General features: G+C 44.4%; 1 protein-coding gene across 1 annotated transcript in view; it reads right to left on the reverse strand.

Moving 5' to 3' along the window:
* Positions 1-303: 303 nt before the first annotated feature.
* The window catches only part of sorcs2 (sortilin-related VPS10 domain containing receptor 2), a 375,655-nt gene continuing 349,844 nt past the window's right edge, over positions 304-26,114 (reverse strand). The window contains 16 exon segments of the mRNA XM_070437813.1: positions 304-3,370; positions 3,738-3,895; positions 4,563-4,578; positions 4,581-4,630; positions 4,632-4,662; positions 12,156-12,197; positions 12,335-12,434; positions 12,549-12,671; positions 12,978-13,090; positions 13,699-13,822; positions 14,259-14,579; positions 16,822-16,993; positions 17,189-17,317; positions 17,854-17,987; positions 18,074-18,194; positions 24,583-24,690. Of these exon segments, the coding sequence (XP_070293914.1) occupies positions 3,306-3,370; positions 3,738-3,895; positions 4,563-4,578; positions 4,581-4,630; positions 4,632-4,662; positions 12,156-12,197; positions 12,335-12,434; positions 12,549-12,671; positions 12,978-13,090; positions 13,699-13,822; positions 14,259-14,579; positions 16,822-16,993; positions 17,189-17,317; positions 17,854-17,987; positions 18,074-18,194; positions 24,583-24,690 (1,807 nt within the window). The 3' untranslated portion in view covers positions 304-3,305.

Below are 26,114 nucleotides of genomic sequence, written 5' to 3' on the forward strand. Positions count from 1 at the left end.
GATGAAACCCCTTCAGTAAAGTTTGATTTGAACATTCCAATCGATCCGTCGGGAATGCGCAAGATATTGGGAACAGCAGGATTGTTAGTTTAATTTCCATGTGTGTCATGACTAAGTGGATATTTACTGCAAGTTGGATTAGGTTTAATTAAAACCGAATTTCTCAAACCTCTCCTCTTTCTCAAACCCACAGCCATTCCATGTACTTTCTCCATTCCAGAGCTAGCATAGCTGAGTCAACTAATCATCAAGAATTTGAAGTCAAATCTTTATTGAACAGATCAAATGACGACAATAAACACGTACAGTTAGGGGAGTGATTTATTCCAGAATGCAGGTGAAGTGCGATACACTTTCTGTTGAGGACTTCAGCACATTTTTAATTGACCCAAAAAAATCAAACCAACCCAAAAATATGAATACAACTGCGGTCAATTTCACATAGTTTGTGTCAACAACAGTGAATCTCCTTCAGAAATATGTTGGATTCTCTTGATCCCCGCAAAGGGGGGGGGGGGGGGGATAATAACAGACGACCTCACTAGAAAACTAAGAACAAGCCAAATATGAGCATATATATGTACAAAAGATGAAGAACAGAGAACCGAATAGAATAATCCAGTGTGGTGTACTGTCCGTATCAGATAGGCCTACATTATCATGAATGTAACTGACTCACTGAGGAGCTTGAGGTTGACTCTCAGCGTTTGTCACTAAGACGTGTGCTCTGCCTCAATCAAGACAACCCCATCATATGGCAAGATGGTACACGTCTCTCTAGACTGCACTCCTCAAGACTACATCGTTAGTGTAAATGAAACGTCTTGGGGAAATTTGCAATGTGAAGGAAAGCTACTCACTAAGGTTGACTTAACGTTTTTACAGGAATTAAACAAATGTATGCAAAATGCAACGTCTCCGTAGATACAATAGCATGAGTGCAGAAGTGAAGGGTGTCGATTTGATCATGAGATATCCTTTCCAGTTAAACAATGGATACAACAGAAAGTAGCCTACCTATAAAAGTCTATGATACTTTGCTATACACAGAAATAATGCTGATACATGAGAAGCAAGCAATGGTAATGAGAAAGCTCCCTGTGTCATTTTACTGTGATCGGGGATTCAGTGAAGGGGGCATCCAAAAGACGACTTGTGTGTGTGTTTTCATATTAGTGTAAAATACTCACACTCAAGTGACTATATACAGTGGGAGGTTTTTCATATAAACATCTATGTACACAAACCAAATTATATAGGAGACCTACCACCATACCACTGCTAACTGCCTAATATAGGCTCATATAATGACAGCCACACCTTTATCTCCATGACGACGACCTTAGTCTCTGGGGAAATGAACTCACGTTGACCTCTGACCCGGGGGTATCTTGGTGGCGCGGTCAAATTGTTATTAGTAAATAAATAAATGGAGGAAATGCACAGGAAATGTCATAGAGCAGAGGAGTCTGCGTCTTTTTAGGCACGGTGGGACAAACAATGACTTTTTTTTTAACCAGGGACGTGACATGCTGTAGTTTTGCTAAAATATCAAACACCATACAAAGTGTCACTCCTTTAACCTCACCTAGTGATCAAGTACCGTAAAACATAAAAAATACAAATATTTCATTATTAGAGAGCATGTTATACATTGCTGTATGATGAAAGAAGACCGTTTAAACAAGGGATTGTATGTAAATAATGTGAATGAATGAGGATTTTCCCACATGCTTCACGTTAGCTCGACTCTTTAATACCTGTATCTGGGATTTATAAACAGTGCAACACCACCCCCTAGTGTCTATTTGGGTAATTGCATTCTTTTCACGAACGCAACCCTGCCTCAGTTCAGACCAATGATTTATATATACACTAGATTACTATTTCGGGGGCGCTGTGTTGACGCCACTGTGRCTCCATCTTGGCACTCCCCCACCGGTGTCAAAAATATTTTGGAAGCTATAGAAATCCATTTATTAATGTCTACATTAGTTTTTGCCAGACGTATTCTATTCCAGACACCTTAAAGCATACTTTTAAATTATATTATGTGAGCTAAACATTCAAATATATATAAATATATAAACATTTCCCTTAAAGTATATATCTTTTTTTGTTACTAAATGTTACTTTCCCCTCTACAACAAAAAAAATACTTAAATACATGTAATTTTGTCCTTGAAACATTTAATTGAGATACTGTAGAATTGCATTAATTCCTATGGAGGACTGCTCCTACTGGGGGAGTGCCAATATGGCCGACCGGTGGCGTCAAAGCCTCTCAATGGCCAATACATTGCACCAGCAATCCAGGGTTTATGTACATTATTGGTGCAGACTGCTCCCTTTCAACACCCTATCCTTCATATAACAACCCTGCAGATTTAAAGGGGGCATTTCATCTAATTCTTTCCTGAGAAAGAGTATTATTGCATTTAAGTGAGAGAGAAAAACAGAGATGGCGTCAATTATAAATTATGGGATAGTAAAAAAAWAAWAAAWAAAATAAGATTATCCTAAAAACCTTCTCTTCATTTTGTAGGATCCCCCAGAGTTGTAACAAAGCTATTAACATATTTACCGCTCTTTTCTCCACTACTAAACCACAGTACCCAAACTGTGTGTGAGAGTACTTTTCACGGCTATGGCCTGGTCATTGCATGGCTCTGTTTTGGTCATATTGTGTACCCCGCTATCCTTCTTCTACTAGTGTACTATGATATCTGGGAACTACCTAGTGTGTAAAAACAGTCAGTGAAAAGATGGGTCTTACAGTACAGAGCGTTTTAAATTGCAGGCCAGTGGGTGGGGCGTCCTCTCTGTGATGTCACCGGAACTGTCCATCCTCACTGGGTGGCGTCCAATCAGTCTCTGCGGGGTTTAACCAATGAGAACACACCGAGCAAACACGACACAGGGTGCAAAGGACACTGGGTGCAAAGAACACTGGGTAAAAAGCAGAGTTGGCCCACACCCCTGATGTTACAGTAACGCAGTGGAGGGATGGATAGAGGGATTGAGGGAGAAGCAGAACGGAGGATACAGTAAGTGTCCCTCTGGTCCAGTGGGAAGAGCGAGAGCCGTAACAAGGGAGCGAGGGGCCATGGAGAGGAAGAGGAGAGAGAGAGAGAGTACTGCTAGACTGTAGTACTATGGTGGTTTCTCTTCCTCTGTAAGGGGAGTGGTGGATTGGTTGGTCAGACAGAGAGACAGAGAAGGAAGGCAGAGTAGAGTTCCCTGTGCTCGTTAGCATGGCTAGCTCTTTAGCATGGCTAGCTGGTTAGTGTGTCCGTGTTCAGCCATCAGCTGGTCAGGTAGCTGTGCAGCTCTCTGGAGTTGATGCTCAGCACCACGCCCGAGTGGTTACCTAGCAACAAGGAGAGAGAATAAGTGGGTGAGACTCGTGCAGAGGGTCAGTCGGTTTTAAAAGGGAAAATCCCACATGCTTCTTTATCTTGCAACATTAAAGCACAATATCCTTGATCGTTTCAAGGGTCATCTTTTAAAAAGTAACTATTTTATTAATATTTCCAATTTATATAAGTATTACAATGCCTAAATTAACCTTTAATTCACAATATTGTTCTGGAGTTAGTAGCATTAGATTAAAAAATAAATAATACTTTTGCAAATAACTAATACCTTGCGTTAGCTGCATGGGCTTGTGAGTAGTGGCAGGCTGTTCTGTTAGTAGTAGGGATTAGTCCTTATAAGGGAACGGAAGGCGGGGCTACCTCCTGCGTTACCTAGAGTCTGCGAGTCCAGATCGTCGTCGATAAACTCCTCCCCCTGGATGATGTGCTGCGTGTCCTCGCTGTGATTGACAGGGCTGGTCATCTCCTGCTCCTTCTCATTGTGCATCTGGGCGTACACATTCCGGCCAGGCAGCTTTCTGAAAAATAGTGGAGGATAGGCATCCTCAGTCCTAAGCCAAGGACTGTGGGATTTGTAGTTTTGATGAGAGGCTGTGGTTGTAGTTCATGTTAATGAGTGACAGGTTGAGGACTTTGTGCGTCGGATGCAAAGGAAGTGCCATTGGTGTGACTCGTGAAAAGACGACAAGTCATGCGCAACATATTTCATTCATCTACATTCTAGATTCATCGAGTACATGCATTTATGTATTCTAGTATATCTATATTGATTCAGTAATGTATTCACCTACTGTATCTTCATACGTGCAGTTATGTTTTCATCTGTGGTCATGCAATGCTTCAGAGGATGGCTGATTCTGATGGTTGGAGCATGGTCCATGCAACACCAGCATTGAGGGTTTGATTCCCACATGGGCAACATGCAGTATATTGACTACGTCACGATAGGTAAACGCGTATACCAACGGACATTATTGTTTTAGCTCCAGGAGTTTTTCCTGACCACATGCTCTAGGCCAGGGATCATGAACTAGATTCGCCGGGGGGGGGGGGGGGGATTTTTCTTGAGCGGATGATCAGGGGGGCGGGAACATAATTACAAATCATTTGTACACTGCAAAATCTTAACTATGTGTGTCTAGTGCCCAGTGAATATCGGATATATGTGAAGTCTATCATACCCACCTCTTGAACTTGTAGGGATGAAGGATCCAGTAGCGATGACGCTGATGAGGAAGATGACAACCAGAGCAGACACCTGGTCCTGCCACTCCACCCTGAGAACCTGCAGGGGACAATACACACACATTATGATATGGCACATACACCCACTGCACACAAGGATGACAACACACATCAGATGGGAAAATAACAGTACACAGACACACAGGGTAGGTAACACACACACACACACACACTCACACACCTGCTATGGATGTGGCACTAAGACACTGAAACAAGAGTATAGCTGGCACGTCACAATAAACCCAACAGAATATATACACATCTCACTGCAAACAGTCCATTCCACGCCGCTTCCATAAACACCACACACACACACACACACACACACACACACACACACACACACACACACACACACACACACACACACACACACACACACACACACACACACACACACACACACACACACACACACACACACACACACACCACAACACACTCAAGGTTTAGCACAGTCTGGAAAAAGAGATCTGCACGCAAACTGTGCAAGAAAATATAGAGTGTTTAAAAGCAAATGGAATAGATTAGACATAATTCGGACATATTGTTTACCTATGCAGATATTGCGAAAATACACGATATATACAAAAGTATGTGGACACCCCTTCAAATTAGTGGATTCGGCTATTTCAGCCACACCTGTTGCTGACAGGTGTAAAAAAGCCACGCAACCTCCATATGCAAACATTGGCAGTAGAAAGGACTTACTGAAGAGCTCAGTGACTTTCAACATGACACCGTCATAGGATGCCACCTTTCCAACAAGTCAGTTCGTCAAATTTCTGCCCTGCTTCATGAAATGGGTTTCCATGGCCGAGCAGCCATTGGACTCTGGAACAGTGGAAACGCATTCTCTGGAATGATGAATCACGCTTTACCATCTGGCAGTCCAACGGACGAATCTGGGTTTGGCGGATTCCAGGAGAACGCTACCTGCCCGAATGCATAGTGCCAACTGTAAAGTTTGGTGGAGGATGAATAATGGTCTGGGCTGTTTTCATGGTTTGGACATGGCCCCTTACTTCCAGTGAAGGGAAATCTTAACGCTACAGCATACAATGACGTTCTATATGATTCTGTGCTTCCAACTTTGTGGCAACAGTTTGGGGAAGGTCCTTCTTTGTTACAGCATGACAATGCCCCCATTCACAAAACAAGGTACATACAGAAATGGTTTGTCGAGATCGGTGTGGAACATCTTGACTGGCCTGCACAGAGCCCTGACCTCAACCCTATCGAACACCTTTGGGATGAATTGGAACGCCGACTATGAACCAGGCCTAATTGCCTAACATCAGCGCCCGACCTCACTAATGCTCTTGTGGCTGAATGGAAGCAAGTCCACACAGCAATGTTCCAACGTCTATACTGAAGAAAAATATAAAACGCAACATGTAACATGTCTGGTGAGTATGCAGGCCGTGGAACATTTAGGACATTTTCAGCTTCCAGGAATTGTGTACAGATCCTTGTGCATTATCATGCTGAAACATGAGGTGATGGCGGCGGACGAATGGCACGACAATTGTCACACCCTGATCTGTTTCACCTGTCTTTGTGCTTGTCTCCACCCCCAACCAGGTGTCTCCCATCTCCCCTCATTATCCCCTGCTTATTTATACCAGCGTATTGTCTTTTGTCTTTTGCTAGTTTGTCAAGTCCTGTGTTCCTGTGTTTCCATCTTCCCAGTTCTGACCTTGCTGCCTGTCCTGACCTTGATCCTGCCTGCCGTCCTGTACCTGCCTGACTCTGATTTGGATTACAACTCTTTGTCTCCTCCCAAGGAGCCACCATTGGAAGACACAAGAAGTTACTGCAAAGCCTTATGGAGGGACTCCATACCCTGGCAGAACGCCATGACCATGCATTCAATATATTCCGCAGATTCCCTACTAGGCAGCAAGCCACAACAGTAATTCCCCAGACTCTCAGCAACCCCGCCAGCAGCGACGCTTCTTCCCAGCCTACCCCGGTGTCCCGAGAACCTCGCTTACCTCCTCCGGAGTGCTACCCTGGAGATTCTGGAACCTGCCGGGCTTTTCTCTCCCAGTGCTCCCTCATATTCGAGCTGCAGCCTTCTTCTTTCCCCTCGGACCACTCGAAGATAGCATACCTCATAACGCTGATGTCCGGGAGGGCACTTGCCTGGGCTACGGCGGTGTGGGAGCAACAGTCCACCGTTTGCCTCAGTCTTGAGGAGTTTGTGGCGGAGGTACGAAAAGTGTTTGATTTTCCGTTGTCCGGGAGAGAGGCTGCTCATAAGCTGCTCCAACTACGTCAAGACTCCCGTAGTGTGGTGGATTTTCACACGTTGGTAGCTGAGAGTGCCCGGAAGCCCTTTTCGACACATTGCTTCACGTATTATCGGAGGAGGTTAGAGCGAGCTCGCAGCCCGGGAGCTTCCCATGGACCTCGACTCCCTCATCGCCTTGACCTTACGGATCAATGGGCGGCTACAGGAATGTAGGAGGGAGAGGAGATTTGTTCCCGGTCACACTCGCTCATCCACTGCTCACACCTCGCCTCCGCGGAATCCCAGAAGTTCCCGACGTCCACCTTCCCGACGTCCCCGAGTGCCCGAATCACTGAGGGCGGTTGACTCACCTCCTCCAGAGACCAAGCTACTGGGAAGGGCTAGATTTTCTCCGGATGAACATTTACTCAGGTTTAGCACCAGGATTTGTCTGTATTGAGGGACTACAGGACATTATATTTCCACCTGTCCATTAAAAAGACCAGGCTCCCCAGTAGGTATGGGTACTCTGATGAGCCGTACAGGGATTTTCCAATCTCCCATTACTCGTATCCCTTTCCATGCCACTCTGTTGTGGGTTGACCAGGCCAAATCTTTTCGGGTGCTCATTGACTCTATGGCTGACGAGAGCTTTATCGACGCTATCTTGGTGTCGGAACTGGGAATCTCCACTCAACCCCTCTCCATTCCCATGTACGTCAGAGTGCTGGATGGGCTCTCTATTGGTAATACGGTTCCTATCAACCTACAAGTATCAGGAAATCACAGTGAGTGTATGTAGTTCCTGCTCATAGAATTTCCCCATGTACCCGTGGTTTTGGGATATTCATGGATCCAGAAGCACCATCCCATGATTGACTGGGCTGCTGGTTCTATCGTGGGTTGGACCCCGATCTGCCATGTGCAGTGTCTTAAGTCAGCACAGCCTGCCCCGGGACATCTTCCTGCAGGCTTGGCAGAAGCCTCAGATCTCTCTGCCATTCCCGCGGAGTACCTGGACCTCCAAGAGGTCTTCAACAAGGCCAGCACTACGTCTCTCCCTCCGCATCGACCCTACGACTGCGCCATTGACCTTCTTCCGGGCACTATACCACCTCGGGAGCGGCTTACTCCCTGTCGTGTCCGGAAACCAAGGCTATGGAGGAGTATATTGAGAACTCTCTCGCTGCAGGGAATGTTCGTCCATCTGCCTCTCCCGCCAGCGCAGGGTTCTTCTTTGTGGAGAAGAAGGACAAAACCCTGCGCCTGTGTATCGACTACCGGTTAAAAAACGMTACCCTCTACCACTCATCTCCTCGGCTTTCGAACCTCTTAAGGGAGCGACCATCTTCTCTAAGTTGGACCTTCGGAATGCCTACCATCTGGATACGGGAAGGAGACAAGTGAAAGACAGCCTTTAACCTTTTTGGCTAGGGGGCAGTATTTGGAATTTCGGATGACTGACGTGCCCAAAGTAATCTGCCTGTTACTCAGGCCCAGAAGCTAGGATATGCATATAATTGGAAGCATTGGATAGAAAACACTCTGAAGTTTCTAAAACTGTTAAAATAATGTCTGTGTATAACAGAACTGATATGGCAGGTGAAACCCCAAGGAAAATCCATCCTGGAAATTCAATTTCTTTGATGTGAGTGGTTTTACATTGAAAGCCTATTGACTATATAGGGGTTTAGTGCCCAGATTGCAGTTCCTATGCCTTCCACTAGATGTCAACAGTCTTTAGACATGGTTTCAGGCGTGTTTTCTTTTTAAATGACGGAATATGGAATCATGCAYTACTGGTTTGCATGCGTGACTGTGTGCACGCCCTTCGTTCTTTTTCCTTTCTTTTGAATACGCTATTGTCCGGATGAAATGTTATCGATTATTTAGATAATTGACAGCCTGACGATTAATTATAAACAACGTTTGACATGTTTCGGCGAACTTTACTGGTACAATTAGGATGTATTTGTCTGCATGTTTTGACTGCCTTTGAGCCAGTGGATTACTGAACAAAAAGCGKCAACAAAACTGAGTTTTTGGGATATAAAGAGGGACTTTATCGAACAAAACGTCCATTTATTGTGTAGCTGGGACCCTTTGGATTGCCAACAGAGGAAGATCTTCTAAGGTAAGTGATTTATTTTATCGCTATTTCTGACTTTCGTGACGCGTTTGTAAGCGGGGCGCTGTCCTCAGATAATCGCTTGGCATGCTTTCGCCGTAAAGCCTTTTTGAAATCTGACGAAGCGGCTGGATTAACAAGAAGTTAATCTTTTAACCGATGTATAACACTTGTATTTTCATGAATGTTTATTATTACTATTTTTGTAATTTGAATTTGGCTCTCTGCAATTTCACCGGATGTTGTCGAGGTGGGACGCTAGCGTCCCAATGAGCCCGAAAGAAGTTAATCCATTCGGAACCGTCCCATCGATGCCTCGGATGTCGGAGTGGGGGTGARCCAGCGTTCTGCCCAGGACCAAAAGCTGCACCCCTGCGCTTTTCTCTCTTATCATCTTACCCATGTTGAGAGGAACTATGATGTGGGAAATCGAGAACTAATCACCGTCAAGATGGCGTTGGAGGAGTGGAGACYCTGGTCGGAGGGGGCGGAACARCCATTTTTAGTGTGGACTGACCATAAGAACCTGGAATATCTTCGCACTGCCAAGCGCCTCAACTCTAGGCAGGCTCGTTGGGCCSTGTTATTCACCCGTTTCAATTTCACTCTCTCCTACCGCCCGGGGTCCAAGAATGTGAAGCCTGACACACTCTCAGATTTGTATAGCCCCCGCTGCTACTCAGTCTGACCCTGAGACCATCCTCCCTACTTCCTGTCTAGTGACTGCCCTCGTCAAGGGGTTTTGAGAGCCTGGTCCTTAAGGCTCAGCGTTCCCAACTGTCCGGCTAACTGGATGTTTGTCCCGGACTCTGCCCGTTCCCCGTTCCTGGAATGGGCACATTCCTCAAGACTGACCTGCCATCCAGGTTCCAGTCAGACCCTGGCTTTCATCCAACGACACTTTTGGTGGCCTTCCATGGTTCCTGATGTCTCCTCATCCGTCGCCGCCTGCTCTGTGTGTGCAAGCTCAGGCTGGCCTTCAACGACTCCCTATTCCTCACCGCCCTGGTCCCATATATCCATGAACTTTGTTCCTGGTCTTCCTCTGTCAGATAGCAACACAARCTATCCACCACTGTCTGGATCGTGTTCTAAAGGCGCCCATTTCATTCCCCTTCCTAAGTTACCCTCAGCCAAGGATCAAGCTCAGATCATGGAGCAGCACGTCTTCTGGATCCATGGACTTCCGGTTGACATGGTCTCCGAACGTGGTCCTCAGTTCTTGTCCCAGTTCTGGAAGGTGTTCTTCACCCTCATTGGGCCGTCGGCCAGCCTGTCTTCTGGTTTTCACCCCCAATCTAAGTGCCAGTAATAACTTCCATTAATAAAGTATAACCTTTAATATGATTATAGTATTACCATACTAAGTGGATTGTACAACCCAGAATGAAGGGTTGGAAATTATGAAGTGTCTGTTTTTTTCCTCCCTGTTGTCACGCCCTGACCATAGAGAACCCCGAGTAGCTGCAATTTGGCAGTATGCCCAGACCTTCTTTTGAGAACGAACTAAAGATATCTCAGTTTCAAGGTCTCAGCTTGGAGCGAAGACGCCTCATGAGGTATTGGTCCGTCACATGTTATGAGCCAGTATTGGTCAGTCACATGAATGAAACAAAACTGTAATGATGAATTAATTATGCTAAATCATGCAAATATACAGTACCTTGTCTGTGTATAGCCATATATAAAGACAACTGCTGGGACTGCCCAGACGGAGCTTCTGACAGACATTCACTATGGTGCATTAGGTCTGTTGGAACCTCTCCAGCGCACCGACAAATAAACAATGATTAATTCAAGATTGACTTTGAGTGTCCCTGTAAGAATTTCCACGATAACGTCTTGCTGACATCGGCTCCCGAGAGCGTGATCACACAGTCGTCCGGAACGGCTGGTGCTCTCCGATCTCCCCTCATTATCCCGTGTATTTAGACCTGCTTATTCTGTTTGTCTGTTGCCTGTTCGTCTTGTCCCGTCAAGTCCTAACAGCGTGTTCCCGTTTTTCCTGTGCTCTAGTATTTGTTTTTCTTAGTCTTCCCATTTCTGACCTTTCTGCCTGTCCTGACCTTGATGCTGCCTGCCTTCCTGTACCTGCCTGACTCTGATTTAGATTATGACTCTTGGCCTGCCTTGACTTACTTTTTTCCTGACCCTTGTTCTATAATGAACACTGAGACTCGTGCTATCCGCCTCCTGTGTCTGCATCTGGGTCTTAGCCTGAGCCTTGATAACAATTGGTCTCAGGATCTCGTCACGGTATCTCTGTGCATTCAAAGTGCCATTGATAAAATGCAATTGTGTTCGTTGTGAGTAGCTTATGCATGTCCAAACCATAACCCCACCGCCATCATGGGGCACTCTGTTCACAACGTTGGCATCAGCAAACCGCTCGCCCATACGATGCCACACACGCGGTCTGCAGTTGTGAGGCCGGTTGACGTACTGCCAAATTCTCTAAAATGACGTTGGAGGCGGCTTATGGTAGAGAAATGAACATTCAATTATCTGGCAACAGCTCTGGTGGACATTCCTGCAGTCTGCATGCCAATTGCACACTCCCTCAACATTTGAGACATTTGTGGCATTGTGTTGTGTGACAAAACTGCATATTTTAGAGTGGGCTTTTATTGTCCCCCAGCACAAGGTGCACCTGTGTAATGATCATCAACTTCCTGATATGCCACACCTGTCAGGTGGATGACAAAGGAGAAATGCTCACTAACAGGGAGGTAAACAAATWTGTGCACAGAATTTGAGAGAAATAAGATTTATGTACTTATGAAAAATTTCAGGGATCTTTTATTTCAGTTCATGAAACATGGGACCAACACTTTACATGTTGCGTTTGTATTGTTGGTCAGTGGAGTAGAAAGCCTTCCCATAAGAGTGGAGACTGTTATAGCAACAAAGGGGGGACCAACTCCATATTAAAGCCCATGATTTTGGAATGAGATGAGCAGGTGTCCACATACTTTTGGTCATGTAGTGTATCTAACAGTTTAGCAATTTAGTAGGTAAGAAATTAGGGAATTAACACTGAAAGCAGAGCAGAGAGAAGGTAACAAAAACAGAAGCCCAATCAGATTTGAGGAGATCAAAAGGAAATAGACTCCTTTTGAGAAAGCAGGAAGGAAAGCTAATAAAAGATTGTGTGGGGCGACTAACGCACCGATCTCCGTCGCTCTCGTGGACGAGTCATTAGCTACTAGTCCTTGGAAATAGATTGATAAAAACTAAATTATCGATTCAAAGTCAACATTACACCAAATAATTATTGGAGAARATATCTATTATAAAATCCTATTTACAACATCACAAGGACATGATTACAGTAATGGGAATGGTTACCTGCGTTAGGGTCAGCTAAGGTCACCAACACCTGTAGACCTCCTCGTACGATGAAGCTAACGTTGTTCTCATTGAAGGCCTGCTTAATGGCAGGAATACGCTGTGGAAAAAAATATGAAACACAACCATAAAATTCACACAATTCAATTTCTACCAATATGAATGAGTCCAACAATGCCAATTAGTTAGGTAGTGTGTGTGTTTGATGGTGTACCTTATCCACAAATACACTCCTCTTAGCAGGCTTGCTCTCTGGTGGGAGAATGTACAGCTCGGCTGTGGTGGGCAGGCCCGGCTTCACCATGGTTACCAGGGACTCCTGGGGGATACCTGTGATCTGGGGGTCAAAGGTCATGGTCCGAAACGACATCTTCAACTTATGGGACATGTATCCCATATTTTTACGACCATGTTTCTACGACATGAGCATTTAAAAAAAATTCAGGTAGTCCCTCCATCGCCAAATGTTTTCTCCCATTTCATAACTATACTGAACGTGCCTGTCATGTCTATATCAAATAGAATAATTTAACCAAACATATTGAGGCGAATGCAGATGCTATCATTATGTATCCTAAGGAATAGACTGGTCCTGTTATGTTATAGCATCAGGTCATGTATGAGGTGAGTACAGTAGACCCACCTTGGCCAGAATCCTGGTCACCACCTGACCCACGTCCTCCCGCCACTCTGGGATGTTGGGGTTGAGGAGGTCCAGGTTACTGCTGAAGGCCAGAGGGATGACCTGGAAAAGGTCTGGGATTGGACAGAACACACAGGAAGTCGGCAGCATTTTGGGTTACGGCATTCAGGTGAACAAAAATCTCAATTTTAATTATACCCTATCCATTTCTATCATTAAGATGATTTAGAATAAGTCAACAGTTTCTCACAATCCTACATTCTGCAGTATGTTTATTCTGTATCATCAGTTCTCTAGGGGTAAGATAATACAGCACAGTTCTGCTCAGTTAGCATTCTCTCATGAATAAATTAAACTCATCTAGATTTGTTAAGATGACATCATTATCCGTGACACAGTTACACAATAGCAACACATGAGGTCATGGAGAACACCAGGGACACAGTTACACAACAGCAACGCATGAGGTCATGTAGAACACCAGGGACAGAGTTACACAACAGCAACGCATGAGGTCATGGAGAACACCAGGGACACAGTTACACAACAGCAACGCATGAGGTCATGGAAAACACCAGGGACACAACCAAACAACTATAGCTATATCATCTATAATAAAACTATTGCCTCATACGATAACATCAGAAATAGTTGATGTACAGCACACAAATAACGTCATATATAAGTATTCATCAGGACTGCAATGTCCCCTCTCTCTTACCGTAGATGCGGACTGTCTTGGTGTCCTGCACCATGGAGCGTCCATTAGAGGCCTGGACAGTGACAGACACCTCTCCTTCCTCAGGGAACCGCGTTATCAGACTATTCTCCAGGGACAGCTTGGGCTGCATGGATACACACAGTGAATGTATTCATTCATTAATTCACCAAATCATTTAGAAACTCTCAGCATTAGCTTTAGCACTGTTAGCATCACACAAAGACAGTGGGTTGCATATGGCTCAGATCACCTTTTGAACATTAGTTTCCATAAATCTGCATTTAAAGTGTATTACCTGTGGGTTGTGTGTGTGTCAGTATGAATTAACGCTAGGTTGTGCCTGTGTGTGTGTGTCAGTGTCAGAGGAAGCTGGTGGGAGGAGCTATAGGAGGAAGGGCTCACTGTAATGGCTGGATTGGATTGATGGAACGGAGTCAAACATGTGGTTTCCATATGTTTGATTTGTTTGACTCCGTTCCATTAATTCCATTCCAGCCATTACACTGAGCCCTTCCTCCTATAGCTCATCCCACCAGCCTCCTCTGGTCAGTATACATTACCTGTAGGTTGTCTCCTATCCACCAGTAGAAGACAGTCAGGTTGGCCTCTGAAGGAAGCACCACAGCTGTCAGGTTGACTTCCTGGTTAACCCCGGCAATGGGAACTACTTCCAGGTGAACTTCCTGTAGAGGGGCTGTGACCTGGATGTACATGGTGGCCTGGTCGTGTCCGGCCATGTTCTCGGCCTTGACGGTGACACGGTAGACCCCCAGCTGTTCGTAGCGGTGCTGGATGGGCTCGTCTGTCACCGTCAGGTTCTGGTAGATGGCCCTCACCCCGTCACCCAGGTCCACCTGGTACTTAGTGTTGCTGGTGTCACCCTGGGTGAGGGAGGAGGTACAGGAGGAGAACGTCACTGAATTGGGKTGATAAATGGGATAAACGAATACTCTATATTACAAGTCAAACTCCTTCCACGGTGGGCCGAGTGTCTGCATGTTTTTGCTGGACTTGATTGATGAATTAAGGTCACTGATTAGTAAGGGACTCCCGTCACCTGGTTGTCGAGGCCTTAATTGAAAGGAAAAACCCAAAACCACAGCCCTATATACTACGAATGTAGTTCGAGGCAATAGCGAAGTAACTTTGGTCAACTCTGAGTTCAAGTTGAGATAACCGGTACCACGAGAATGCCTCACCGTTTAGCCAGGTAKATTTCTATGGCAACGAACCCTTCAGATTTAACCTGCTCCGGTACAGGCCAACTCAGAGTTAACCTGAATTAAGTGTCTGAGCTGCGAGTTGAGGACCAATGAAATCAGATTCCCTCCCTCTCGCAAAAAGATTGCTTCATCATCCACTTCATTTGAGGAAGACAGCTGCATAAACATTTTATTAATATTATGGATTTTAAACATTTATGTACATATAAGTGTCTTATATCGGCTGAAAGCTTAAATTCTTGTTAATCTATATGCACTGTCCTGATTTACAGTATCTATTACAGCGCAAACATGCCATGCAATTGTCTGAGGACGGCACCCTACATCAAAATATTTTTCCACCGGCACAGGTTTCATACATTCACAAATAACGATGAAATATTCACTTACTTTTTGAAAATCTTCCTCTGATTTGTCAACCAAACGGTCCCAGCTATAACATGTAGTATCGTTTTGCTAGATAAAATCCTTCTTTATATCCCTAAAAYTATTTTTAGTTGGCGCCATCGATTTGAGTAATCCACTCATTCAACATGCAGAGAAAGGAATCCGAAAATCTACCCCTAAACTTTGTTTCAACAAYTCAAAATACATTTCTATTTACTCCTCAGATACCCTAAAATGTAATCAAACTATAATATTTCTAACGGAAAGAAGTATGTTCAATAGGAAACCAATTTTAGCAGGTGCGTAATGTCTTCATAGCGTGCGCAAACAGGAATTTCCAAGACTGTGTCCTTCTGCTAAAACTGATATTTCGTATTCTTTTTTGAAGTTACAAACCTGAAACCTTGAACATAGACTAATGACACCCTGTGGAAGCCATAGGAATTGCACCCAGGGAGCTAATTTTCAATATGACCTTACTCTTGCATTTCTAAGAGGAGGGTCTCTCTCTCCAAAAAATWCCAGTTGGTTTTTCTTTGGATTTTCTCCTACCATATCTATTGTGTTAAATTATCCTACATTATTTTAACATTTCTACAAACTTGAACGTGTTTTTTTTCCCAATGGTACCAATTATATGCATACCCTGGCTTCAGGGCCTGAGCTACAGGCAGTTTACTTTGGGCACGTCATTCAGACAGGAAGTGGAGAAAAAAGGGGCCTAGCCCTAAGAGGTAAAACAATAGTAATACCTATCACATGACACATTTAGTCATGTTAAATGCATTTCAAACCTCACGCACAGGAAAACTTTTTTWTGACTTAATCAAATAATTTTATCAATAGGTGTGGGAAAAAAGGTACTCGTGCATTGATATATCCACACCAAAGTAATAAAATAAAGARGGCACTAAAAGTCTATTTCACACGWCATCCTGATGAATTTCCAAGATAACTTTTCTTTCATTTTGATTCCAGCACAWTTTTTTTTTGAAATGGCATTGACTTGCACATGGACTGATGTTTCAGCATTGTCTCAATGAAGAGTTCGGCGATTGACTACCCTCGTGCGACATGCAAACGCAYTTACAAGCCTGCTAGAGTTAGAGGTAGGCGGACAAGCACTATTCACCATTGTAGTTTGGATGAAGCCTGAGCCGGAATGTGAAGCTACCTGAAGCTGGCGAGCTTTAGAAAACCTGAGTAGAACTAGCTTGCTTTGTTAGTATACCCCTCTGCAGACATTAGGCCCTCCATGGAATGAGTTTGACACTGCTCTATTTCAACAAGTGTATTTGGTAGGTTGTGGTTATAACTTCTGTCTAATGTGAGTCGTCTTGAACTTGCATTCGGAAAACAGGGGTTATTTCATAGCTAGCTATTATCACAATCACACAGACAAAGACACAGAAACGCACACATTTACTCTGAACAGCCACACACAACTACCGCACCCCCATGGTTTTTTGAGACTCCCTACACTGCTCTAAATTTTGATTTAAGTAATCCGTACCTGTTCCTGGTGGACGATGAAGGTGATGTCATCACCAGGCGCCATAGCCAGCATCTGCCCCTTTATACCCAGCTGGAGGCCTCTGGGAGGCAGCAGAGGACAGGTGTGCTGCTTGGCGCTCTGCTGCTTGTTCACTCCCCCCTCACACATGTTGGACACAACCTTCCTGTACCTGCAACACAGCACAGGACCGTACCAATGTCAGAAAACAGGGGGACTTGTGATGGGTCAGGTGTAGTTTGGGGAAGGCATAGAGACTGGAGAACTAACAGAATCATCTTTTAATGAGATGGGAGAGGGAGAGTGGTGAGAGGCAGCATGTTTGGGTGTGTGTATATGTGTGTTTGTGCATTCTATTATCCCTCACCCTGTGCTGGACTCGAAGTCGTGTCCCAGATGGCAGTCGTCAGGTGGCGAGTCTGGGTCGTGCCAGAAGTCAGCAAAGCATCTATCTCCCTCGGTCTTCAGGCTTTGGGCACGCTCAAACCCATAGTCACTAAACACACAGAGGAAGAGGAGAATGTTACCCCCTAGGCACTGATCTACGATCATTTTTTGTGTTTCTCCCACTAATGGTTAAGGTTAGGATTGGAAGAGGGGAAAACATATCCTAGAACAGTGCCTAAGGGTAAGTTCCATCTAGGGTGCAGACAAAGGGCAAGGTCAAAGAGCAAATACAGTTCATGACCTCAACGAGCGATAGACACCAACAACAAAGACGCCAACAGGCTTCACATAATAGGATCAATATCAATCGCCTAGAGTCTACAAACAGCGTTGATTGATTCTGTTTGTTGTGAATCAATCAAGCGTAGGGTCAATGTCATTCTTATCATCTTATCAAGAACGGTGTTGTAAATTAAAGAGGATCCTCATTGAAAATGCTTGTATTGGATTTTCAATTCATCTCCTGAATACAAAAGGAATCAAACCCCGACCCTGACAGTGACCCTTATAATTTATTTGTCAAAGTCTTTATCTGAAGTATATTCTATTGCATTAGAGTGTTCTGGCTTTGCTGTGGTGTCTCACCAGTTGAAGTCTTTCTCGGAGCACTGGCAGGTCTTGGTAGTGAGGGCGGAGGTGTAGCTCTTCCCCTTGATGCAGAATGCGGTGTCCTTCCTCTTCCTGAAACTCCTCTCCTGACCCATGATGCACTTCTCTCCCTGATTGCGGGCCAAAAGTATACATTAGCTGATTGTAAAAGTGTAGGATAATTACAATGACATGGGAATGTGTGTGTGTTGGGTACCTTCAGGTCAGTGAGTTTCCAGGAGTCGTAGTCGGCCTCGGTACACTGTCTGGGGAATGACTGTCTGAAGTCCACCTTGACAAGCTCCCAGTCTGACCGGTAACTGATGTGACCAAACACCCTGCAGAGAGATATAAGGGGGAGAGAGATACATTTATATTGTCACATGCACATTGAAGTGCAGTAATCAATATCAAAATAGTATAACAAAAATATATAAATAATAATGATATATAAATAAATATAAATATATATACACTACCGGTCAAAAGTTTTAGAACACCTACTCATTCAAGGGTTTTTCTTTATTTTTTACTATTTTCTACATTGTAGAATAATAGTGAAGACATCAAAACTATGAAATAACATATGGAATCATGTAGTAACCAAAAAAGTGTTAAACAAATCWAAATATATGTTATATTTGAGATTCTTCAAATAGCCACCCTTTGCCTTGATGACAGCTTTGCACAATAATAAGCAAAGAGCAACAACAGTCCATCATTACTTTAAGACATAAAGGTCCGTCAATACGGAACATTTCAAGAACTTTGAAAGTTTCTTCAAGTGCAGTCGCAAAAACCATCAAGCGCTATGATGAAACTGGCTCTCATGAGGACCGCCACAGGAATGGAAGACCCAGAATTACCTCTGCTGCAGAGGACAAGTTCATTAGAGTTACCAGCCTCAGAAATTGCAGCCCAAATAAATGCTTCACAGAGTTCAAGTAACAGACACATCTCAACATCAACTGTTCAGAGGAGACTACGTGAATCAGGCCTTCAATTGCTGCAAAGTGTCACGTGTGCTCCCTCTCCGGGCCTCTAGGTCACCAGGCTGCTCGTTAGGGCGCATACCATCACCTCCTTGATTACTGCCCTTTATATGTCACTCRCTTTGGTTTCTTCCCAAGTCATTATTGTTGCTGTTTCATGTCGGTGCGCTGTTTGTGTTTCTTGTTTTGTTCATTTATTTATTAAATGTATTCACTCCCTGAACTTGCTTCCCGACTCTCAGCATACATCGTTACACAAAGAAACCACTACTAAAGGGCACAGGCCTCGGTGTAACAGGCCTTAGGCGTCTCACAGTACGGACTTTGCAATTTATTGCCCTGGCCACATCTGCAGTCGTCATGCCTCCTTGCAGCATGCCTAAGGCACATTCACGCAGATGAGCAGGGACCCTGGGCATCTTTCTTTTGGTATTTTTCCAGAGTCAGTCGAAATGCCTCTTTAGTGTCCTAAGTTTTCATAACTGTGACCTTAATTGCCTACCGTCTTGTAAGGTGTTAGTGTCTTAATGACCGTTCCACAGGTGGATGTTCATTAATTGTTTATGGGTCATTGAACAAGCATGGGAAACGGTGTTTAAACCCTTTACAATGAAGATCTGTGAAGTTATTTGGATTTTTACAAATTATCTTTGAAAGACAGGGTCCTGAAAAAGGGCTGTTTCTTTTTTTTGCTGAGTTTACATGTAAACAGGGCTGGTATGTGAGTGGAAGCAGGAACATATACATACTTATCGTTATATACTAGTGATAATATACTGTATACATGGAGAATTAGTGACTAGTAGCAGGATAAAATAGATAGGTACTAATTGTAATGCTAATCAATAATCAATGAACAGCAGCGTAGTGGTAGTAATAAATCGAATCYATAGTCATTTTAGCAGCAGCGTAGGTGTGAGGGGAGAAGTAGTTGTTAGCCATTTAACAGTCTTATGGCCAGGGGGTTGAAGCTGTTCAGGAGTCTGTTGGTCTGAGCCTTGAGGCACCGGCACCGTCTGCCTGATGGGAGCATAGAGAGCAGCGGTTCTCCATGTCTCGGGTGGTTGGAGTCCTTGGCAATTTTTCTCAGACACTCCTAACATGTACGTCCTGGATGYCTGGGAGCTCACCCCCAGTGATTCGCTGGGCCGTCCGCACCACCCTCTGTCGGTCTGACTGTCTGCCCTGTCTGTTCTGCACTCATCCTTCCACCCACCCGTACATCCAACCATTTCCACCCTCATGTAAGTATTTTGACCAATCACATCAGACATTTTCACATCAGATCTTTTTCAGAACTGATCTGATTGGTCAAAAGACAAATTCGTWAAAAAAAAAAATAAGCAGAATTTGGATGCATGTCTAAACGCAGCCATAGAGCTCCAACTCCTATTCCATGAGGTGTGACTCCTGAACCATATCCTCTGGTCCCTGGTCATGTGACATGGTTGAACCAATCCCCTCTTTTGGGAACAGAGCAGTCTGACAGTAGTGTCTTGACATGTCTGTGCTCTCTACTTATCAACAGGGATCCACTTGAGTGCTCCTGGACCTTTCTATAGTCTATACTTTGTACATCAAAGACACATATGTCCCTTTTATTATGATGGCCTAAAAAGCCAAAAGATTGTCTTAAATGGTCTCTTTAAGGGACTCAAAAGCATTCATAAGAGCATTGTATGATATGCGTTATTGTATATGTCCACTAGGTGGCAATATATCATTATAAAAAAAATGAGGAAGTAACATTTTTTTACTTATGTATTAAAATGTACCAATTTGAGCACTTATTTTTCTTAGACCYTCTGTGAGAGCATGCTCTTTTGGACACAGATTGATGGGAAAACATGTCAGCAGCCCTGAAATCTGTTCCGTTACGTATGCAACAATTCACCCCATTCTAATAGGCTGCAACTGTGAACTCGRATCTTGATCACGGATGCTGTTGTTTTATCCCCCTCTCTCACTCCCAATCTCTCTTTATCCATGACTATATCTCTATTGAATATGGCGCTTTTAWATGTTAGAGCAATCACAAGTAAAACCTTTCTCGTGAATGACCTCATTACTGAGCCCAAAGTTGATTGCATGTTTCTCYCTGAAACCTGGCTGTCGTCAGACTGTGCTGCTGCTCTTATTGAAGACACTCCCAGATTACAAGTTTTCATCCTCTATCGGAAAAGGGAAAAAGGGTGGGGGGACAGCCTCTATTTTTACTAAAGCTTTCAGATGTAAGGACATTTTGTTTGGCGACTTTGGGTCTTTTGAGCATCATGCTATACTGTTTAAATGTTACCCACCAGTGCTGGCCATAACCCTGTACAGGCCACCAAAGCACTGCCCCATTTTCTTTACTGTATCATCTGAACTATTGTCTATTGTCCTTGAGAACTATGATAAAATCATTGTSTTGGGTGATTTTAATATTCATGTTGACAAAGAGACTGACTACAAGGCCATTGAATATTTAGGAATCTTTTGAGATCTATGGACTTTATCCAACAMGTTACTGGGCCCACCCATACTCTGGACCTGGTTATTACCAAGGGGTTTTCTATTGACATATCCTCTATTGTTGAGGCTGCTTTATCTGATCACCACTGGGGATTTATACTACCTTGTTGCCCATAGCACAGGGTAATACTGAACACATGATTAAGAAACGGTATTTTACCTCTGAAGTTGCTACAGATTTTATTGAGTGTATGAACAATCCTCCACCACCTATTCTGCCTACCTCGTGTGATGATTTAGTTCATAACTTTAATAGGAAATTAAGGGCAACCATTGATGCCATAGCTCCAGTAAGGTTGAGAAAAGTCACATCCAAACAGAGAGCCCATTGGATGAGTGAGGAAACGAATCAATTAAAGAGAAATTGCAGAATGGCAGAGTGGAAGTGGAGGAAGTCAAAGTTGCAGGTCCATTATGATATTCTGAGAGAGCAACTTGGCATATATAACAAGGCAATTAGAAATGTCAGATGAGCTCATTTGATCTTGATCACTATTCATCGGAATCATTAGAGAGTGCTCTTCTCGACCATTGATGGCCTGATAAATCCTACCCCTGCAAATCAATGTGAACTTTCATCCACATCTAAATGTGACGAGTTTGCGGCATCTTTCAGAGATAAGATAACCAACATTAGGCTGGGTATCAGTCAAGCAAGGCCTGATGAGAAGTTTGATMATATGTGCCCTAGCCTACCACGCAAAAGCACTATGGATTTATTTTCCCTGGTTGACACAGACACGCTTCTTCAAAACAGTTTTTAATTGCATATCTGAAGAATTACAAGCTATTCGTAAATCACTCACTTTTCCCATTGCACTAAAAACTGCTATGGTGAAACCCCTTTTGAAGAAAAGTCATCTAGATTCTTCCTCCGGCTAAATCAAGACCGAGGTACTTATTGTTGGAACCAAAGCACAGAGAGAGAATCTGGCCGCAAATTTTAATTCACGGGCAATAAAGATAAAACACCAAGTAAAAAACCTAGGTGTTACTTTAGATTCTGAACAAATTCTAATTTCGTATTCGTATTTCGTATCGCACATTAGGAATGTGACCAAAATAGCTTTGTACCACCTGAGGAACATTGCCAAGATGCTGACGTTTCTCTCTCAGGCTGATACAGAGAGACTCATCCATACTTTGATTACAAGCAGGCTTGACTACTGTAATGCTCTCCTGTCTGGTCTACCCAAGAAACCCATTGGTCACTTGCAAAACACACAGAATTCTGCAGCACGGGTACTGACCAAGACCAGATGAAGAGCACACATTACACCGGTTTAAAGGTCTCTGCACTGGCTGCCTGTGAGTTTTAGATTATTCCGTTGGTTTTTAAATCAATCCACGGTTTTMCACCCCAATACATGTCAGACCTGCTTTTAAGTTATGTACCCAGTAGGTCCCTCAGGTCCTCTGGCCTTTTAACTATCCCAAAGCCCAGGGCCAAGAGGCATGGAGAGGCAGCCTTTAGTTATTATGCACCCAGCCTCTGGAATAACCTGCCGGAGAACCTGAGGGGGGCCCGAAACTGTGGACATATTTAAAAGAGATCTTAAAGCACATCTTTTTAGCTTTGCTTTTCCTTCGGGTGCTTTTTAGTTGTTCAGTGTGTCATTCTTTTGTTTTTTATCTTATGTTTGTTGTGTTGTAAATATTTCGGTTTTTATTTTCATTGCTTTTCATTCATTTTTTTTCTCCCTGTAAAGCAAATTGCATTGCATTCCATGTCTAAAATGTGCTGAATAAATAAAGCTCGATTTGATTTGATATGTCACGTTCTGCTCCTTATCGCTCTAACTTGATATTTTTATCTCTTTCTTTTTCTTTCTTTCTTTCTTTCTTTCTTTCTTTCTTTCTTTCTTTCTTTCTTTCTTTCTTTCTTTCTTTCTTTCTTTCTTTCTTTCTTTCTTTCTTTCTCTCTCCCTTTCTCTCTCCCTTTGCCTCCCTTTCTCTCTCCCTTTGCCCCCCCCTCTCTCTCTTTCTCTCCCTCTCTCTCAAACATGTGAATCACATATGTTGCAAGTCCTTTAAAATAATGTGTCCAGTCACAGTTTTGACCTCCCAAGGCTCTTGTCATTAGTATGTGGAAAGGCCTCTCCCCCTTCCAGCCTGTCCTTGGTGCTACAGTAAGTCACTGTTCAAAGACGAGACGAGAGTCCTCCACCATCATAAAATCGAAGTCAGGGCTGGAAAATACACCAGGGCAATCGTGGTTGGCCATCAGGTGTCCTCTACTCGTCTCACTCCTCGCCGTATCTCACAGGAGGCAGATGGCGTGTGTATGTGTCTGCCTATGTGTGTGGGGTGTGTGTGCGTGTGTGTGCATGTGTGTGTCTGTGGTGTGTCGGTCTTCCGTGACGACCCAAATCAGACCCATGGCCGCAACTCGGCGCAGGAGAGAATTGTTGTCCTGTCAGCTCATGATTCTGTCCTCTCACGACACCCCCCTCCACTACCTGCATTTCTGCCAAAATGAAACCCAGGTCTTATCTCCCCACTGGGGCCAAAACTCTGACTTGATGTGCTTCTACATTTACTCCATCTAAATCACTGAAGATGATTAGATTATGGGAGAGAAATGGAGAGAGAGTGGAAGGGAGAGAGAGAGAGAGAGGTAGAGGGAGAGATAGGGGTTTAGGGAGAGAGAGAGAGGTAGCGAGAGGGCGAGAGAGAGCGCGAGCTAGAGAGCAACATAAAAGGTGAGAAGTACAGAAGAAAACACTAGGCTAATCAATCCCTTAAGAGGAAGTGCAGCAGAAAATCACAGGGGAAATGGCCGTGTCCTTAACTAATGGAGAGTGCATTGGGGAGATGAGAAAACCCTGCTGGAGAGGCAGCTGCTCCATATTCCTTCCTAAGCCCCTTATTGGAGAGCAGAGGAGCCAGGAGAGCAGGGTAGAACTGTGAGGTAAGCAGCATGAGGTGTCACTGAGACTGCAGGACCAATTCTCACTCTCCTGGGTGAATCATTGCCTGGCCATCTCATCTGAATAATAGGCTCAAGCCAATCAGACCCCTTAGTGTTGAAGTAATAGTGTTAAGAAACCAATCAATGACTTGTTACAAGTTGAGAGAGTTCCAATGAACCAATGGCAGAGCTTTGGAGAAGAGGTTCCCTTGAAATAGGACCTATTACCATACTAAAAAAGCTCATCATTCCCTTCCCAAAATGTACAGCTTCACTGAGGATTTCTGGAAGATTCCACGGTACACTTACGTCATGACCAGTGTCTCATCTCCCGGTTCGCTCAGAAGTCCATCAACGAAAACCGAGGTGCTGGTGAAGTTGTGGATGATCCAGGTCCTTCCCTCATCGATACTGAACCTAAGGAGAGAGAAAAAACATCGACACAATTACAACAACTCTACGGAAGTCTATGGGTTATTTTCAGCAGGCGGCCATCTTGGAAGAGGCGAGAGAGATCGTGTTTTTTTTTTTACCGTTTTTTTCAGAAGAACATTGTACAAATGGCAGCAATATGCTGAATTGTGTATACGAGTTACTTTTCAGGATAACGTCAACGCAAACTAAAACACAATAAACAACAGATATAGGCCCCCCCCAAAAAAAAAAAATCATGATCATCGCAAACTGTTCAGTCGGCGAACCATGGCTGGGATGGCACTGCAGTGGAAATGCTCAGTCCTGCAGTGGATCTGTTCCAGTTTAGCTGAGGAGCGGGTCTGGTGTCGGCTCACAGACGATCGTTGGGGAGGGAGCATATGCCAGTAGCCAGGGATCGGATTTTAGAAGTGATCTTGAGAGACTTTCCCTGCGAGTGTGAAGTGACGGTAGGTCCAGATTGGTGCACGCATCTGAGTAGGAGGTGTAGTCTGCGCCCATGACGAGGGTGGAAGCTGTCATTCATAAACTACAGGGTTCGACCGACTTTCCTAGAATGGCCATCTTGGAAAGAGGCAGGGGGAAAAAAGACCCTTCACATTAGTAAGGCTTCTGTCTAGGAGGGTGTAATGCTGCCATTACATACATGTCATGAGAGATCGGATCATCTCCAACTATGACTGAACCGCGACCTGCTTTAAGGACCCGCCGAGTCAACATCTAGACCGCGCGTCATCGCCGAGATGTTTCTGCGTGGGTCGGTCTTCAAAACACGCCGCCAGACCCACAGGCTACTGTTTACTTTCGGGAAGGACTTTAAAATTAGAGGATAGGGGTACGGATAGCTAACTTCTATCTCAACTTAACCCCCTGTGGCTGGCTATGGCTCCCGGAATCAACAGGCTTACTTACATAAATAGGGTTATGTATTGGAAAGGAATCACTGTGGGATTGAGTAGCAGACCTACGTCTGCGGGGTATGCAGATTGATGTGCTAACAAGCTAGGAGTAAAAACTAGAGAGACTCTAGAGAGACAGAGATTAGACAATATATACAGAGAGAGTCAGAGCCAGAAAGACATCCCAATACTGTATACAGAGAGAATTAGCTAGGGGGAATGGTTTGTTGTTGTGTGTCTCAGTGTTGCTTTCTCTTTCTCACTCTCCCGCTCCCCCCCCCCCCCTCAATCACTCCGTCTCTCTCTTCCTCTCTGGGAGGAGACGTGGGGAGGGAGAGGGAGGGTGGGGAGAGTGGGGAGAGATGGGGAGGGAGGGAGAAATGGGGAGGGAGAGGAAGTATTGGAGGGAGTGGTGGGGGAGAAGTGGGAGGGAGGTGGGGAGTGGGAGAGTATGGAGGGAGGTGGGGAGAGAAGTGGTGAGGGTGGGCAGGTGGGGAGGGGAAGTGG

The sequence above is a fragment of the Salvelinus sp. IW2-2015 genome, linkage group LG37, assembly GCF_002910315.2.
Source record: "Salvelinus sp. IW2-2015 linkage group LG37, ASM291031v2, whole genome shotgun sequence".
NCBI lineage: Eukaryota > Metazoa > Chordata > Actinopteri > Salmoniformes > Salmonidae > Salvelinus > Salvelinus sp. IW2-2015.